The 16919-nt window shown below is 45.4% G+C and overlaps 1 protein-coding gene across 3 annotated transcripts in view; it reads left to right on the plus strand.

Moving 5' to 3' along the window:
- Positions 1-16919, plus strand: part of ube2o (ubiquitin-conjugating enzyme E2O) — a 49021-nt gene that overhangs the window by 25695 nt on the left and 6407 nt on the right. For 2 of the 3 annotated variants that reach the window (XM_071388912.1, XM_071388910.1), the window contains exons 4-19: positions 1605-1702; positions 1804-1867; positions 2453-2596; positions 2794-2903; positions 5928-6078; positions 6292-6397; positions 6702-7068; positions 9177-9331; positions 12261-12373; positions 12650-12781; positions 13003-13101; positions 13466-14345; positions 14570-14706; positions 14996-15199; positions 15608-15665; positions 16694-16848. In XM_071388912.1, coding sequence (XP_071245013.1) covers positions 1605-1702; positions 1804-1867; positions 2453-2596; positions 2794-2903; positions 5928-6078; positions 6292-6397; positions 6702-7068; positions 9177-9331; positions 12261-12373; positions 12650-12781; positions 13003-13101; positions 13466-14345; positions 14570-14706; positions 14996-15199; positions 15608-15665; positions 16694-16848 — 2973 coding nt within the window. The remainder of the gene's footprint in view (positions 1-1604; positions 1703-1803; positions 1868-2452; positions 2597-2793; positions 2904-5927; positions 6079-6291; positions 6398-6701; positions 7069-9176; positions 9332-12260; positions 12374-12649; positions 12782-13002; positions 13102-13465; positions 14346-14569; positions 14707-14995; positions 15200-15607; positions 15666-16693; positions 16849-16919) is intronic. The other variant, XM_071388911.1, reaches the window with a different exon arrangement.

A 16919-nucleotide genomic window follows, 5' to 3' on the forward strand; every position in this document is an offset into this window, starting at 1 on the left:
TCTTCCTTTTCTGTGGCGGTCCTCATGAGAGCCAGTTTCATCATAGCGCTTGATGGTTTTTGTGACTGTACTTGAAGAAACTTTAAGAAAAAAATTCCAGATTGACTGACCTTCATGTCTTTAAGTAATGATAGACTGTTGTTTCCCTTTGCTTATTTGAGCTGTTCTTGCCATAATATTTATTTATTTTTTGTTTAATCTTTATTTAACTAGGCAATATGTACTTGATATTTTACCAAATAGGGTTATCTTCTGTATACCACCCCTACCTTGTCACAACACAACTGATTGGCTCAAAAATGCGTTAAGACGCCTCTTGAGAATACAGGGGGTGCTATTTTTGCATTAGCATAATTTGCTCTACAGATTAAACTGCCTCTTATTCAATTATTGCTCTTACTATATGCATATAAATAATACCATTGGAAAGAAAACAATCCCTAGTTTCTAAAAGCGTTTCAATTTTGTCTCTGAGTGATACAGAAGTCATTCCACAGCACTTTCCATGACCAAGAACATAAAATCAAGATGTGTTATGCTGGCTTCAAAGCTCTGCCTATATATGGTCGTGCCCCCTATGACCAGAAACACACCTCATTCGCCTTTCTCTGGTTGTCAAGAGGACGTCAGAGGAGAAATTCTTTGTTTTTCTGGGACTGACGTGAAATAGGACCCATTTCTTTGGCGTGACCGACAACTTCCGGTTTTTCTGAATCCTCGAATTTGAGCTGCGTTGGTGTACTGTTTTGCTGGCGTTATGTATGCAAACTATCTCCGTGTCGAATTTTGTTTGATACATGTGACCATATCATCGTAATGTATGTTTTTTCAATATAGTTTAATCAGATTATTTGAATTTTTCCGGGAGTTTTGCGGTGTACCGTTGTCGGATTGTATTTACGTTTGAGAAATTCGTGCCACTCGACCGGTACCTGTGCTAAATGGAGTGGGCAAGGAAGAATTCTGAACGGAACCAACGACTCATCTTGACAAAGGACACTTTGATCAACATTCTGATGAAAGATCAGCCATAGTAAGACCCAATTTACGATGTTATATCATATCTGTTGTGCATGTGAACTGGACGTGGGCGCCTAGCCGAATCTGCCTGGTAAAAATATCGTGTCCTTCGCTAACGTGGTTAGCTAATAGATTTACATATTCTGTCTTCCCTGTAAAACATTTAAAAAATCTGAAATGGTGGCTTTATTCACAAGACCTGTATCTTTCATCTGGTGTCTTGGACTTGTGATTTAATGATATTTAGATGCTACAAGTTACTTGTGACGCTATGCTAGCTGTGCTAATCAGTGGGGTGAGTTGGAGGGTGCTACCGGATCAGGGTTGGTGACTCGTGAGAAGTTTTAAGACGGAGAGAAATTCCACAAATTAATTTAACAAGGCACACCTGTTAATTGAAATGCATTCCAGGTGATTACCTCATGAAGCTGGTTGAGAGAATGCCAAGAGTGTGCACAGCTGTCATGGCAAAGGGTGGCTACTTTGAAGAATCTCAAACATAAAATACATTTTGACTGGTACTGTATATGTACCACGTTAATGTCTCTGTTACAATCATTTGTTTCATGCGTGTTTCCTGCTAGTCTTTCATGTATGGGGACTACATAGCCTACGACTTCTGGCTGGGGAAGGTGTACGACCTGACCAACCACATCATCCTCAAGCTGTCCAATGGAGCCAGGTACAGAATCTGTCCCAGTATGAGTGTCATTTCAAAACGGTTTCCTTTATATCTATTTGTCTGTGTCATGCTTAGCTCAACTCCTCCCTCTACTACTGCAGGTGTTCCATGAATGTGGAGGACGGCGCCAAGCTGTACGATGTCTGTCCACACGTCAGCGACTCGGTAGGTGAAATGCCGCGAGCTGCGTTTTTTTGTGTGAAAACGTAGCCGTCTGCCCTTGTACACTGCACTTCACTGACCGGATAAGGCTGGCTAGGTGGAAGCAATATGAAATGAACTTACTCCTCACAGCCTTGAGCTTCCTATTCCTCCTTATTGACCGGAGGCAGGTGTGTAATACTTTGTAACAGGGCTGGGGGTCAATTCCATTTGAGCTGGGTCAATTTAGGAAACCGATTTAGATAATTGAGTTTAAATGGAATCGACCCTAATCTTGTTTAAGGTAGCAGGTTGCGTGCGTCCAATATTAATCGGAAACTGTTGTGCTTTGACTGGGAGTACCTAGGTGTTAGTCCTGTTCATTTTGGCTGTTATTTCAGAAACAAATCAACCGTTTCTATGTAGTCAACTATAATTGTTTTTTATTTTTTTTAACACTGAAGGTTAAGTACTAGCTATGTTCTCCTGTCATTTGTTGACATGACCAATGAGCAGCAGGATACCTTCCAGATCTTTTTAGATTCTCCATGGACTGGGTTAGGGAAACTGCCTCTGTTTGTTAGTAATATGGATCTCCCTGGTTGGTAGGGTCTGTTCTTCGAAGAGGCCTACGGTTTCTACCCAGGCCAGGTGCTGATTGGGCCGGCCAAAGTCTTCTCCAATGTCCAGTGGCTCTCCGGGGTCAAGCCCGTACTCCGCAAGAAGAGCAAGTTCAGGGTGGTGGTCGAAGAGGTATGATGATGGCAATTTACGTATTTTATAGTCGTGCATTATTCACAGGTAATAACTTGGGCTCAGAGTTTTTTTCCTGGTTTTTACTGACCACATAACCTTACTACCTAATAATAGGCTTAACTACTTCAGTACGTGTGATGTCACTGCTCTAAATGGTTATCTCTGTGTCATGTGACCCCCCCCCTCCCCCTTAGGTCCAGGTGGCGGAGCTGAAGGTGACGTGGATCACCAAGAGTTACTCCCCCAAGGGCACGGACAGCGTCTACCCCCCTCCGTCCACCATCTCACAGGAGAACCTCTGCAGGTACTATACTGTCTGTTCGTTCCAAGGCTCTACGCTGACCTTTAAAAAAAATGTTTTACAAAGAGCACATGAGCGCCTAAGTTTAAAAATGTAGGTGCACACAAAGAAATTTAGGAGCATAATGAAAAATATTTTAATCCTTAATTTCTCTAGGCACACTGGTACTCCTAAATTAAAATTCCAGGTCGCACAGCAAAATATTTTTTGCGCATATGCGAGTAACATGGTCGCACTAGAGCCCTGCAGTCGTTGATTCATTCATCCATCCAGCCATCCACACTCGGGAGCATAGAGGCTGCAGTTTTCCGTCATAGATATGCAGTGTATGGACAGTCTATTTCTAGTGATCTGGTCCACACACCTCACAATCACATCTCTCACTCACACCTGCATGCATGTCTTAATTGGATGCTTATGTGAACATGGTGAAGTTGTAACTTTATAAAAAGGACCGCAATCATTTTTGCAAGCTGCACTGTACGCCTGTGGTCGTAGCTGGAGAAAGAGCAGTTCTCCTCAAAGTTCCAAATGGTCAGAACCATTAGCTTTTGAGACGGGTGAAATCCAAAGCTGTTCTATATTAACCCCCTAAGGTCAATGTCCGACGCCTCTGCGGAAAATTGAATTGGCATAATAAAAATATCCCCATTTTAAAAAATCTGTAAATTTAATCTAGAGTTGGATGCTAATCAATCCACTGCATCTACAGTTGAAGTCGTAAGTTTACATACACCTTAGCCAAATACATTTAAACTCAGTTTTTCACTATTCCTGACATTTAATCCAAGTAAAAATTCCCCGTCTTAGGTCAGTTAGGATCAGCACTTTATTTTAAGAATGTGAAATGTCAGAATAATAGTAGTGAGAACGATTTATTTCAGCTTGTATTTCTTTCATCACATTCCCAGTGGGTCAGAAGTTTACATACACTCAATTCGTATTTGGTAGCATTGCCTTTAAATTGTTTAACTTGGGTCAAACGTTTCTGGTAGCCTTCCACAAGCTTCTCACAATAAGTTAGGTGAATTTGAACCCATTCCTCCTGACAGAGCTGGTGTAACTGAGTCAGGTTTGTAGGTCTCCTTGCTCGCACACACTTTTTCGGTTCTGCCCACAAATTTTCTATAGGTTTGAGGTCAGGGCTTTGTGATGGCCACTCCAATACCTTGACTTTGTTGTCCTTAAGCCATTTTGCCACAACTTTGGAAATATGCTTGGTGTCATTGTCCATTTGGAAGACCCATTTGTGACCAAGCTTTAACTTCCTGACTGATGTCTTGAGATGTTGCTTCAATATAGCCACATAATTTTCCTTCCCTCATAATGCCACCTATTTTGTGAAGTGCACCAGTCCCACCTGCAGCAAAGCACCCCCACAACATGATGCTGCCACCACTGTGCTTCACGGTTGGGATGGTGTTCTTTGGCTTGCAAGCCTCCCCCTTTTTCCTCCAAACATAACGAGGGTAATTATGTCCAAACAGTTTTTTGTTTCATCAGACCAGAGGACATTTCTCCAAAAAGTACGATCTTTGTCCCCATGTGCAGTTGCAAAACGTAGTCTGGCTTTTTTATGGCGGTTTTTGAACAGTGGCTTCTTCCTTGCTGAGCGGTCTTTCAGGTTGTAGATATAGGATATAGGACTCGTTTTACTGTGGATATAGATACTTTTGTACCTGTTTCTTCCAGCATCTTCAAAAGGTCCTTTGCTGTTCTGGGATTGATTTGCTCTTTTCGCACCACAGTACGTTCATCTCTAGGAGACAGAACGCGTCTCCTTCCTAAGCTGTAGGACGGCTGTGTGGTCCCATGGTGTTCATACTTGCGTACTATTGTTTGTACAGATGAACGTTGTACCTTCAGGCGTTTGGAAATTGCTCCCTAGGATGAACCAGACTTGTGGAGGTCTCCACATTTTTTTCTGAGGTCTTGGCTGATTTCTTTTGATTTTCCCATGATGTCAAGCAAAGAGGCACTGAGTTTGAAGGTAGGCCTTGAAATACATCCACAGGTACACCTCCAATTGACTCAAATGATGTCAATTAGCCTATCAGAAGCTTCTAAAGCCATGACATCATTTTCTGGAATTTTCCAAGCTGTTGAAAGGCACAGTCTTCTTAGTGTATATAAACTTCTGACCCACTGGAATTGTGAACAGTGAATTATAAGTGAAATAATCTGTCTGCAAGCAATTGTTGGAAAGCTCCATACTAATATGACCCCTCTGTGGAAAGCTGAGACTCTACATGTCGGTTGTTTTAAGACGCCCACAGGCCTCACATGACTAGTCTTAAGGTCCCCATGTTTGAAAAAATGTATGAAATTATATATGGAGAATGTTTAGTGCCAAAAATAATGTGTTTGTATGGTCTAATAGCAGTAAGGCCAAATACAATTTGTAATTTTTTTGGCTTAGATGGGGCGTAGACTGTTGTGCCGAAGATAAGGGGTTAAATACATGTACAAGAAATTACACGTTACCTCAACTTTCTTATATCTCCAATGTAGGACAGACACTTCACAACAAACCTGTTTTGGGGACTATCTGTTCCATGTTGTGAATCTGTTATTCAACACGTTTGAATGGTCTAATAGCAGTAAGGCCAAAACTATTTTTTTCATATTATTTTGAAGATACTTCAAGGGTTGATTGGTCATTTCTGCAGATAAATATTGACATATTACTAGCATAAATTCAAAAATCTGCTGAAATGATCCGTGGGTGATGGGGAATCTGATAGTGGCTCAAGTGCCTACACACACACACACACACACACACACACACACACACACACACACACACACAAAGGGCCACTCGGCTACAAGAAGTCAGCTTTGAAGGATCCAGCTCAGTATACAATTTTAATTTAGAATAGAAAATGAATGTGTTCATGCAAGAAATGTTAGTGCATCGTATCAGAGCCCATGTATCTAGATGGAGAGATGCTCATCCCTAACACACACCCATTCTTTTACGTCTATGATCCTTCTAATAACATGCTACATGTGTTTGTTCTGATCCAGAGTGAAGCGTCTGGGCTACTACGACCACACCCAGAGGCAGCTGGGGGAGAGGGCCCTGTACGTGTTCCCAGCCAAGGGAGACACCACACACATCACCTGTGAGTGGCCCGACGGAGCCCCCGGACTCCCAGAGGACCCCGTAGCCAGGAAGGTGTGAAAGGGAGAGGAAATGTTTCTATATATAGTTTTGTGCGTGCCTGTCCCCGTTTTTAAATGGATGTGTGAAACAATTGATCACAATGTTGCCTCTGTTTGTACAGATACTCCATGTATCCAATTTTCTTCCCTCAATGCATGCACTAAATGTGTATTTTTGCCATGTTTCGTATTATATCAGTGTCCTATGACAATGTCCTTCCTGCAGTTGAAAAGAATGTTCAAGAAGGAGTTGTTGGGGAAGAAGACCGGTGAAAATGCAGACACACAAGGTGCCAACCAGCACTCCACCGACAACACGGACAGTCTTGACGGTACGGCTGCTTTTATTTATACCTATGTTGGTCATCAGACATTTTTCCTTGTCATTTTTTGGCAGATATCCTCACTTTAAACAGCTGACGAGCTCAATTTTTTTTTAAATTTTAGAATAATTTCTGTCTTAATACCCATCTGATAACAGCACACCTTGTGCAGGGTAGTTCGCCCCACAATTAAAATCTATTCCTCGTGCTTAAGTCAGTCCCAAGTCACTGCATATACTGTACCACTAGTCAATTTTACATGTAAAACCAACTCAATGACAATCAACAGTGTCGTCCCCCTCCCCACACCCAGGTGACCTCAAGCCTGACAACACCCACCCAGACTCCACCGACCACACCGCCCTCCCCCGCCCTCACCACCCCAACAACGGCCCCAACCACGGCCCCAACCAGACCCACCAGCCCTCGCCCCTGTGCCCTCCCCCCTCTGACCCATGGCCCGAGCCCGCGGAGCAGGATGCAGACGACGAGGCCGGGGCGGAGGACACGGACGACACGTTGTCGCTGACGTCGTCGGCGAGCAGCACTGCGTCGTCGCAGAGCGGCGGTCTGGGGGGCCTGAACAGGAAGAAGAGCATCCCGCTGTCCATCCGCAACCTGAAGAGGAAGCACAAGAAAAAGAGGACCAAGTTCTCCCGCGAGTTCAAGCCCGGTGACAGGTGAGCCAGTTGTCAATCAAAACAATTTGTGTTCATAGTATGCCATGTGACTACAAATGTATATAAATGACTACAAATGTAGCAGGCAAGGTCAGAGCCTAGGCCACACTTTAGTCCTCTCCCCTCCTTCTTTCTGCCTTCTCCCCCTCACGCCCTCCCTTTCAGAACTTAAGCTATTCCTCCCTCTCTTGCGCCCTCCCTCCTTTTTTCTCTCTCCATTCAGGAGATGTCCCTTCCCTGGCCATTCCCGTCTCTCCTTGGCACGTGTAAAGGATGATCAATAGCTTGCTGGCAAGAATTCAGCTACCCGCTGGCAAAAAATGCTGCATCCTTGAACCCAGTGTCACTTTTGTTTATTTTCTGTCACATGCATAATAGTACGGCGCCCCTGAAGAAAATAAGGGTGAAGTGCCTTGCTCAAGGACACATTGTGCCTCTCCCAGCTTCTCATGCCTCCCAGCCTTGTACAGATACACAATCACATCTTTATCCTCCGTCTTAGGCCAGAGACAGAGGCTGCATCCGAAATGGCACCCCAATTCCCTATAGTAGTGCACTTCTTTTGTCAACGAGGGAATAGGGTGCCAATTCCATTTGGGACGCATACACACAGAGCGGGTCACCTTACACCCACTCCTCAGCCAAACGGACCAGTGTTCATCGATCCAACATCTTGTCTCCTAGAAAAAGTCCTCTTCTCCTTACGAACCTTCTGATGGCTTGTTACTAACTACGGGGATCGATTTCAGGCTGATTTCCCGGAGCAGATGTACATTAATGACCCTGGGTGTTATTACGCTGTGTGGATGCTGCCAGTGACAGTGTGGCCTGGTCTTGTCTTCAAATCTTGAACCTAGCACCAATCCAGTACTAGTACCACTCTATGGCCAATATGGTACTACTAGGTCTAGTACTAATCTAGTGCCAATCCAGTACTAGTACCAATCTGAATATAGTACCAATTCAATATTAGTACCCATAACAATCCACAGGTTATACTAACATAAATCTAGTAGCATTGGTGCGTTGTGAAAATGAATACGCTCACTACTGCACTCGCTCTCCTTGTGGTTCTCTGACTTAAAAACCCAATAGTTAAGTTCCTCTGTTCTAAGAATCACGCCGGTACCAACAGTTAGCTATGCACCATTAGTTTGACGTTTCCAAATAGGTTGACGTTTGGGTCGATGTAACCTTTTCTCAAGACACTGCAGAATTCAATTTCTACTTCAATTTCTACCAGGCGCCACTCAAAAGCGGCAGGTTTTCCAAGGCTGCGTATCCGATATTTCCTATATAATCAAATCAAATGTATTTATATTGCCCTTCGTACATCAGCTAATATCTCGAAGTGCTGTACAGAAACCCAGCCTAAAACCCCAAACAGCAAGCAATGCAGGTGTAGAAGCACGTATAGTGCACTACTTTTGACCAGAGCCTTGGTTAAAAATAGTGCGTTATATAGGCAATAGGATGCCATTTCAGACGCTGCCAAAGGCTGTCATTTCCCCCCTTTTAAACTGCCCTGTAGATCAGATCTGGTGGTTAAATATAGCTGGCAGCTGATAAATCATGTAGCATGTGCTTAGGTGTGCCCAGATAACATCCAGGTCCTCTGATTGAAAGAGACAGACGGGGAAAGGGTGATGGAGAGGGTAAAAGAGCAAGGGAGATCGAGAGGGTAGGGGGGTGAGGTTGAGTTGCAGGGGGAGAGAGCGAGAGGAAGACTGATGGGGGGGGGATACGACGGCAAGGGGGAGGTAGTGACTGAAGTTAAGAGGCAGAGCAAGGGGAAAGTGGCTGAATTCCAGTGGGGGATTGAATTGAGGTAGAGGAGAGAGTGATTTAAAGAAAAGACACGACATGAGATGGATATTATGGCTGGAGGGAGACAGTGACAGAGGATGCAAGGCGGAGGAGATTAGATTCGGCACCGCACGATATCTTTGCTGCACACCGCAGTTTAACTTTCCGTTGTGTAACCTACAGGCATTTTCCACTCTTAACCAAAACAACTTAGTGAAATTGTTAGGCCTTGTAAGTGAAGACACAAATTCCAGTATTAGTTAGTCACTAGTTCTAATATCGCCCTGTTTTTTAACCGTCAGGGTGGCGGTAGAGGTTGTGTCCACTAAGACCTCGGCCGACGTCCTCTGGAAAGATGGCCGTATGGAGACCCTCATCCGCTCCAATGACCTCATCCCCATCCAGCACCTAGACAACCACGAGTTCTGCCCCGGAGACTTTGTTGTCGACAAACGACGTAAGTAGCTAGCGAACTTCCCGCTCGTATTCAGACCCCTTGACTTTTCCCCCACATTTTGTTACCTTTATAGCATTATTCTAAAATAGATGTTTTTAAATCCTCATCAATCTACACACAATACCCCATAATGACAAAGCAAAAACAGGTTTTTAGACATTTTTGCAAATGCATTTAAATGATAAACAGAAATCAAAGTTAATTCGTCACGTGCGCCGAATACAACAGGTATTACAGTGACATGCTTACTTACAGGCTCTAACCAACAGTGCAAATTTTAAGTAAAAGAAAAGGTATAGGTGAACAATAGATAAGTAAAGAAATAAAAACAATAGTGAAAAATACAGTGAAAATGAACAGTAGCGAGGCTATATACTGTAGCGAGGCTATATACAGCAGAGAGGCTATATACAGGCACCGGTTAATCCGGCTAATTGAGGTAGTATGTACATGAGTGTATAGTTATAGTGACTTAGCATATATGATAAACAGAGTAGCAGTAACGTAAAAGAGGGGTTTGGGGGGGGGGTGGGGGCGGGCACAATGCAAATAGTCCGGGTAGCCATTTGATTACCTGTTCAGGAGTCTTATGGCTTGGGGGTAAAGCTGTTGAGAAGCCTTTTGGTCCTAGACTTGGCGCTCCGGTACTGCTTGTCATGCGGTAGTAGAGAGAACAGTCTATGACTTGGGTGGCTTTGACAATTTTTAGGGCCTTCCTCTGACACTGCCTGGTGAAGAGGTCCTGGATGGCAGGCAGCTTAGCCACAGTGATGTACTGGGCCGCACGCACTACCCTCTGTAGTGCCTTGCGGTCGGAGGCCGAGCAGTTGCCGTACCAGGCAGTGATCCAACCAGTCAGGATGCTCTCGATGGTGCAGCTGTAGAACCTTTTGAGGATCTCCAGACCCATGCCAAATCTTTTTAGTTTCCTGAGGGGGAATAGGCTTTGTCGTGCCTTCTTCACAACTGTCTTGGTGTGTTTGGACCATTCTAGTTTGTTGTTGATGTGGACACCAAGGAACTTGAAGCTCTCAACCTGCTCCACTACCTACCCTCACCACCTGGGGGCGGCCCGTCAGAAAGTCCAGGATCCAGTTGCAGAGGGAGGTGTTTAGTCCCAGGGCCCTTAGCTTAGTGATGAGCTTTGAGGGTACTATGCTGTTGAACGCTGAGCTGTAGTCAATGAATGATGATACCTTATCAATGATACCTTATTTACATAAGTATTCAGACCCTTTGCCATGAGACTCAGGTGCATCCTTTTTCCATCGATCATCCTTGAGATATTTCTACAACTTGGAGTTCCACCTGTGGGAAATTCAATTGATTGGATATGATTTGGAAAGGGACACACCTGTCTATATAAGCTCCCACAGTTGACGGTGCATGTCAGAGCAAAAACCAAGCCGTGAGGTCGATCGAATTGTCCGTATAGCTCAGAGACAGGATTGTCGAGGCACAGATTTGTGGAAGGATTCCAAAAAATGCCTGCAGCATTGAAGTTTGGATCCACCAAGACTTCCTAGAGCTGGCCTCCCGCCCAAACTGAGCAATCGGGGGAGAGGTGCTTTGGTCAGGGAGTTGACCAAGAACACGATGGTCACTCTGACAGAGCTCCAGAGTTCCTCTGTGGAGATAGGAGAACCTTCTTGAAGGACAACCATCTCTGGAGCACACCACCAATCAGGCCTTTATGGTAGAGTGGCCAGACGGAAGCCACTCCTCAGTAAAAGGCACATGACAGCCCACTTGGAGTTTAACAAAAGGCACCTAAAGGACTTTGACCATGAGAAACAAGATTCACTGGTCTGATGAAACCAAGATTGAACTCTTTGGCCTGAATGCCAAGCGTCACATCTGTAGGAAACCTGGCACCATCCCTATGGTGAAGCATGGTGGTGGCAGCATCATGTTGTGGGAATGTTTTTCAGCGGCAGGAACTGGGAGACTAGTCAGGATTGAGAGAAAGATGAACGGGGTACAGAGAGATCCTTGATGAAAACCTGCTCAGGACCTCAGACTGGGGCGAAGGTTCCCCTTCCAACAAGACAACGACCCTAAGCCCACAGCCAAGACAACGCAGAAGTGGCTTCGGGACAAGTCTCTGAATGTCCTTGAGTGGCCCAGCCAGTGCCCGGTCTTGGACCCGATCGAACATCTCTGGAGAGACCTGGACATAGCTGTGAGGTGGCACTCCCCATCCAACCTGACAGCGCTTGAGAGGATCTGCGGAGAAGAATGTGAGAAATTCCTCAAATGCCAAGCTTGTAGCATCAAACCCAAGAAGACTCGAAGTCTTAATCGCTGCCAAAGGTACTTCAACAAAGTACTTAGTAAAGGGTCTGAATACTTATCTAAATGTTATCATTTCATAATTATTTGAAACATTTTTGCTAACATTTCTCAACATGTTTTTCCTTTGTCATTATGGACTATTGTGTGTAGATCGATGAGGGGGGAAAAATATTTTAGAATAAGGCTGTAACGTAATAAAATATTGAAAAGATATGTATACTGTATATAGCACCAGTATCCTTTCTACATACTTTGTATGTGGTTTTAGTCGTTTACGCAGGGGGGAAAACGACTATTTCCAAACATGAATATAGGGGAAACACTGACTAATTGCTGGACTAGAAAATAAAATATCAGAGCCAGCACAGTATGGCTCAGGTCAGCCCTGTAATGTAAATCAGCTATTAGATTAGCTCATATTTAGGCCATTATTTGACTGTACCACCATGTTTACTCTGTGGTCTATATTTAACATGGTTTAAATATAGAGTTTATTTTGGTTCTGTAACTGTGGAGGAAATAAGAGGGAGCCATTTATCAGGTTGACTTTCATACATGGTGTCCTTGGTGATACTTTCTGACCTGAGGCACAACATGTAACTTCAGCTCTCTCTGTGTGTGTGTGGTCACACAGCCCAAGCCCCTACGGACCCAGGCGTGTACGGGGTCATCCAGTCGGGCGACCACAAGGGCAGGACGTGTGCCGTGAAGTGGATCAAACTCAACGCCTCCAGCGACAACGTGGAGGTCAGTCTGCTGGGCATTGTGGGTCGGCTCGGGTCACCCGGGGGAACAACAACCTTTTTTTATATTCCATAGCTCTATAGAAATTGAATTTGGGCCAGTCTGAAATTACTCTATTCCACGTTAACCTATTCCACATGTAGGGCACTACCTTGGGCCAAAGAAATTGCCCCATGGTCCTATTGCTCTGGTCAAAAATAGTGCACTATATAGGGTGGCTTGTAGTGTCATTTGAGCTGAATGATATCAGTCTAATGGGTGATGGTTTTGTTTGTTTAGGTCATAGGAGAAGAGGAGGATGTTAGTGTGTACGACATCGCCGACCACCCAGACTTCCACTTCCGTACCACTGATATCGTCATCAGGATAGGGAACTCTGAGAACGAGCGGAATACAGAGTGTGAGAACGATGTAAGTTCGAAAATGTCATTCATTTTGTCAGTTGACATGTTAGTAGTTTTCCCCGTGGCTCTTGGAGTTTTCTTTGCCGGTCCACGTTGTACAGGTGCTTTGTCCTGGTTACAGATCCACCATAGTTGTTGAAAGCTTGCTCTGAAAGGAAATATCATCCAGTATAGTACTATAGTGTAGAAAGAGTATTTTCACATACCGATCTTTTATCATCTGCCCAGACGTCAGTAGGTCAGGTCTTCAGAGTGGACGTGAGCAGCAAGGTGGAGGTGGTGTGGGCTGACAACTCCATGACCATCGTCCTGCCACAGGTACTCATGGTAATTGTAGTCTTTCTGTCCGCATGCAAGGTTGTAGTGGTCACTAATCGGTGGCTCTGTTGGTTTCTGTTAAGTTTTTGTTGGCTTGTGTTCACTATGCCAATGACGTGTGCTACTACTGTACCTTCTGCTCAGGTTTCTGTTCATGCTAATTGTGTGTTCATGCTAATTGTGTGTAATCTGAATTTGTGTTGCAGATAGCATGCTGCTGTGTGACTTGCTTGCTGCCCTTTTAAAAATGTATTATTCTATAACGACATTTGATATTGACACAAAAAGCACTTAATGAAAGTTAGTCATTATTAATGAGTGCGTATAAACGCGGCGATGATTTAGTTTGTTCTCTAACCCCCCTTCCATCTAGCACCTGTACAACGTGGAGTCTGAGATCGAGGAGACTGACTATGACTCTGTGGAGGAGAGCAGCAGTGGCCTGTCCACGGAGGAGTGGGAGGACGAGAGCGACAGCTGGGAGACTGATAACGGCCTGACTACCAACGAGGACGACCAGCACCCCGCCAACGAGGACACCGCCACCCCGGCCCCCACCGGCCCCAGCCCCTTCATCACCCCCCCCGAGGAGGGCGGCAAAGCAGGGGCCACCACCCCCACCAAGCCCCCTAACGCCACAGAGGACCAGGAGGGAGCTGGGGCTATAGCCAGCCCAGGCGCCGGTGCTGGAGGAACCACCCCTGGAGCAGGAGGGGGTGATGCTGCAGAGAAGCTCCCCGGGAAAGAGGGCACGCCGCGGGGCTTCCGTGAGCTCAAGGAGGCCCTGAAGATCCTGGAGAGCCTGAAGAACATGACCGTGGAGCAGCTATGGACGGGCGGCTCGCCTACCTCGCCCACGTCCGGTGCCGCGCCCTCCGCCAACGGGACTAACGCCAACATCGCCACTGCCGTCACGCCAGAGAAACCCACCAAGGAGAAGCGCTTCCTGGATGATATCAAGAAGCTACAGGAGAACCTGAGAAAGACCCTAGACAATGTGGCCATCGTGGAGGAGGAGCGGATGGAGGCAGTGGTGGAGGCCGGTGGAGGCAGCGCAGGAGGAGGTGGGAGTGCGGAAGGAGGAGAAAGAGGGGGTGAAGAAAGGCCCCAGGAGGAGGTGGCGAAGACGCCAGGCGCGGCACCAGAGTGGCCCAGTGATACGCCTGTCCTGTGCCAACAGAGTGGTGGCAAGCCCGGCGTCACCTTCACCAGCGCCAAGGGAGAGGTGTTCTCTGTGCTGGAGTGGTCACCAGGTGAGGACGCAATACTGCGCTTTTAGCTTGTCATTGTTTGAGTCTTTGTTACTGAGACATCCACTAAACTAGTAGTACTGGGAGAAGAATACACCCCATGACTTAAATAGCCCCAAAAATGCCCTGTTCATTTAAATGCACTGGTCCATTACTTCAGATGGCCTTTTCAAATACTCACTAAATGCCTTGTTGGAATACCAAAACGTTTATCTGACTCCTGCCAGACACCCACACCTTTAAGAAGATGGAGTTCCAGCCGGCCGAGGCCAAGAAGTTTTTCAGCACCGTGAGGAAGGAGATGGCTCTGCTGGCCACCTCGCTGCCCGACGGCATCATGGTCAAAACCTTCGAGGACCGCATGGTACGCTAACAGACACCTGAGAAGAGAGCCGTTTGGAAGTGATCCGAATGTTGTCGATTACAGTCAAGTATTAAATTGCATCAGACCACTCTTCAGTGGCTAAAGTGACTCCGGTTTTGAGCTGCCAGTTTCTCTGCACTCATTAAGCACTTGATTTGAAAACCTCTTCATGCTGTTATTTTTGAAGATAAGTGATAATTCTGATGATAGTGAACATGTGCTACTCTCATTGACATTTAAGTGGCTCTCCATTCCTCTCTTTCTTCACCCTGTCCCTCTCTCTTCATAGGACCTGTTCTCGGCTCTGATCAAAGGGCCCACACGCACCCCTTACGAGGACGGCCTGTTCCTCTTCGACATCCAGCTGCCAAACATTTACCCGTCAGTGCCGCCCCTCTTCCGCTACCTGTCACAGTGCAGCGGGCGCCTCAACCCCAACCTCTACGACAACGGCAAGGTCTGCGTCAGCCTGCTGGGCACCTGGATCGGCAAGGTGAAAGTAGACCTTTATCCCTCCCTAAAAAAGTGTGATACTCTGTATTTTATTAGGATTCCTGGGGCCCACACAAAACATGAAACATGACTTAATACAGATCATTAATAGACAAGGTCAATACCAGTACATACACACAAACTACAGTATCTAGGTCAAATACTTAGACCACCCATTACTGTCCCTTTGACTGTTCTTCGACCACCCATTACCTTCCCTTTGACTGTTCTCCGACCACCCATTACCTTCCCTTTGACTGTTCTCCGACCACCCATTACCTTCCCTTTGACTGTTCTCCGACCATCCATTACCTTCCCCTTTTGACTTTTTTTTAATGTTATTTTGAACATTGTAATCTGTTTGTATAAAATGTGCCTCACACAGTCTTCCCTGTTTATCAATCCTCAGGGTACAGAGAGGTGGACCAGCAAGTCTAGCCTGCTGCAAGTGCTCATCTCCATCCAAGGCGAGTCTAAACTGACCTAACTAGATCTACTCTTAAAGTCACGCGCACAGATTTGATTCTTCACCAGGTCACCCCCCCCCCCCCCCCCCCATTTGTGTTCCCTGCAGCAGAAGTGTATGTTTTATTCATGCCGTTCATTTGCTCATGTCTGCTTCGGCTACAGTGAGTGTCACACACCATCACCCTCTGACAAGACTGTCGTGGTTAAACTGCCTCGACTTCCCATCAGCAATATTCACCTCAGGATGTTGGAGACAATTATAGGATTTGTTGCTATCGAAAACTAGGCTAATAGGCTTATACAGGTTAATCCAGAAAAGGCTGAATACATTTCAATTGTCATGAAGGTGTTTGTGGTTAACAAAAGTGTTTGAATCTTTCCGTACACTAGAATAAAGGGTTAATGTGGGAATGTCTTTGATTTCTAAGGTATTTGGGTCCTTTGTAACTTAATGATCCAATTTAGCTCAATATCAAATCATTTCTTGGTAACAATTAAGTACCTTACTGTGATTGTGTTCAATTAAAATGGTCAAAAAGAAACAAATGGCTTCTTAGCAAAGAGCAATTTCTCAAGCAAGATTTTTGCTTGGACTGTCTGGAAGGGGTCTGAGTCGGGAGGGGGAAACTAGCTGTTATTGGCAGAGGTTTGGAATTCTCTTATTGGTCTATTAACTGATTTACCGGTACGCCTGGCACCTACTACCATACCCTGTTCAAAGGCACTTCAATTGTTTTTCTTGCCCAGTCACTCTCTGAATGGCACACATACACAATCCATGTGTCAAGGCTTAAAATTCCTTCTTTAACCTGTCTCCTCCCCTTCATCTACACTGATTTGAAGTGGATTTAACTAGTGACCTCAATAAGGCATCATAGCTTTCACCTGGTCAGTCTGTCATGGAAATTTGTATAGTCTGTGTATATAAAATGCAGGACAATCATTTTTTTGACTGCACTGGGCCTTCAATGCTTAATTGTGGGACTGGTAGAATCTAAAGAGTATGCTGTGTGTGTGTCTCTCCCAGGCCTGATCCTGGTCAACGAGCCCTACTACAATGAGGCAGGTTTCGACAGTGACCGGGGCCTGCAGGAGGGCTATGAGAACAGTCGCTGCTACAACGAGATGGCCCTCATCAAGATGGTGCAGTCCATGACCCAGCTGCTGCGGACTCCCATAGAGGTCGGGATCCAATTTCATCTGATTTGATTTGTCTAGAATCGATCTGTTTTGTGTAGATTTTATATGATTTG

The sequence above is a fragment of the Salvelinus alpinus genome, chromosome 2 (assembly GCF_045679555.1).
Source record: "Salvelinus alpinus chromosome 2, SLU_Salpinus.1, whole genome shotgun sequence".
Classification (NCBI taxonomy): Eukaryota; Metazoa; Chordata; class Actinopteri; order Salmoniformes; family Salmonidae; genus Salvelinus; species Salvelinus alpinus.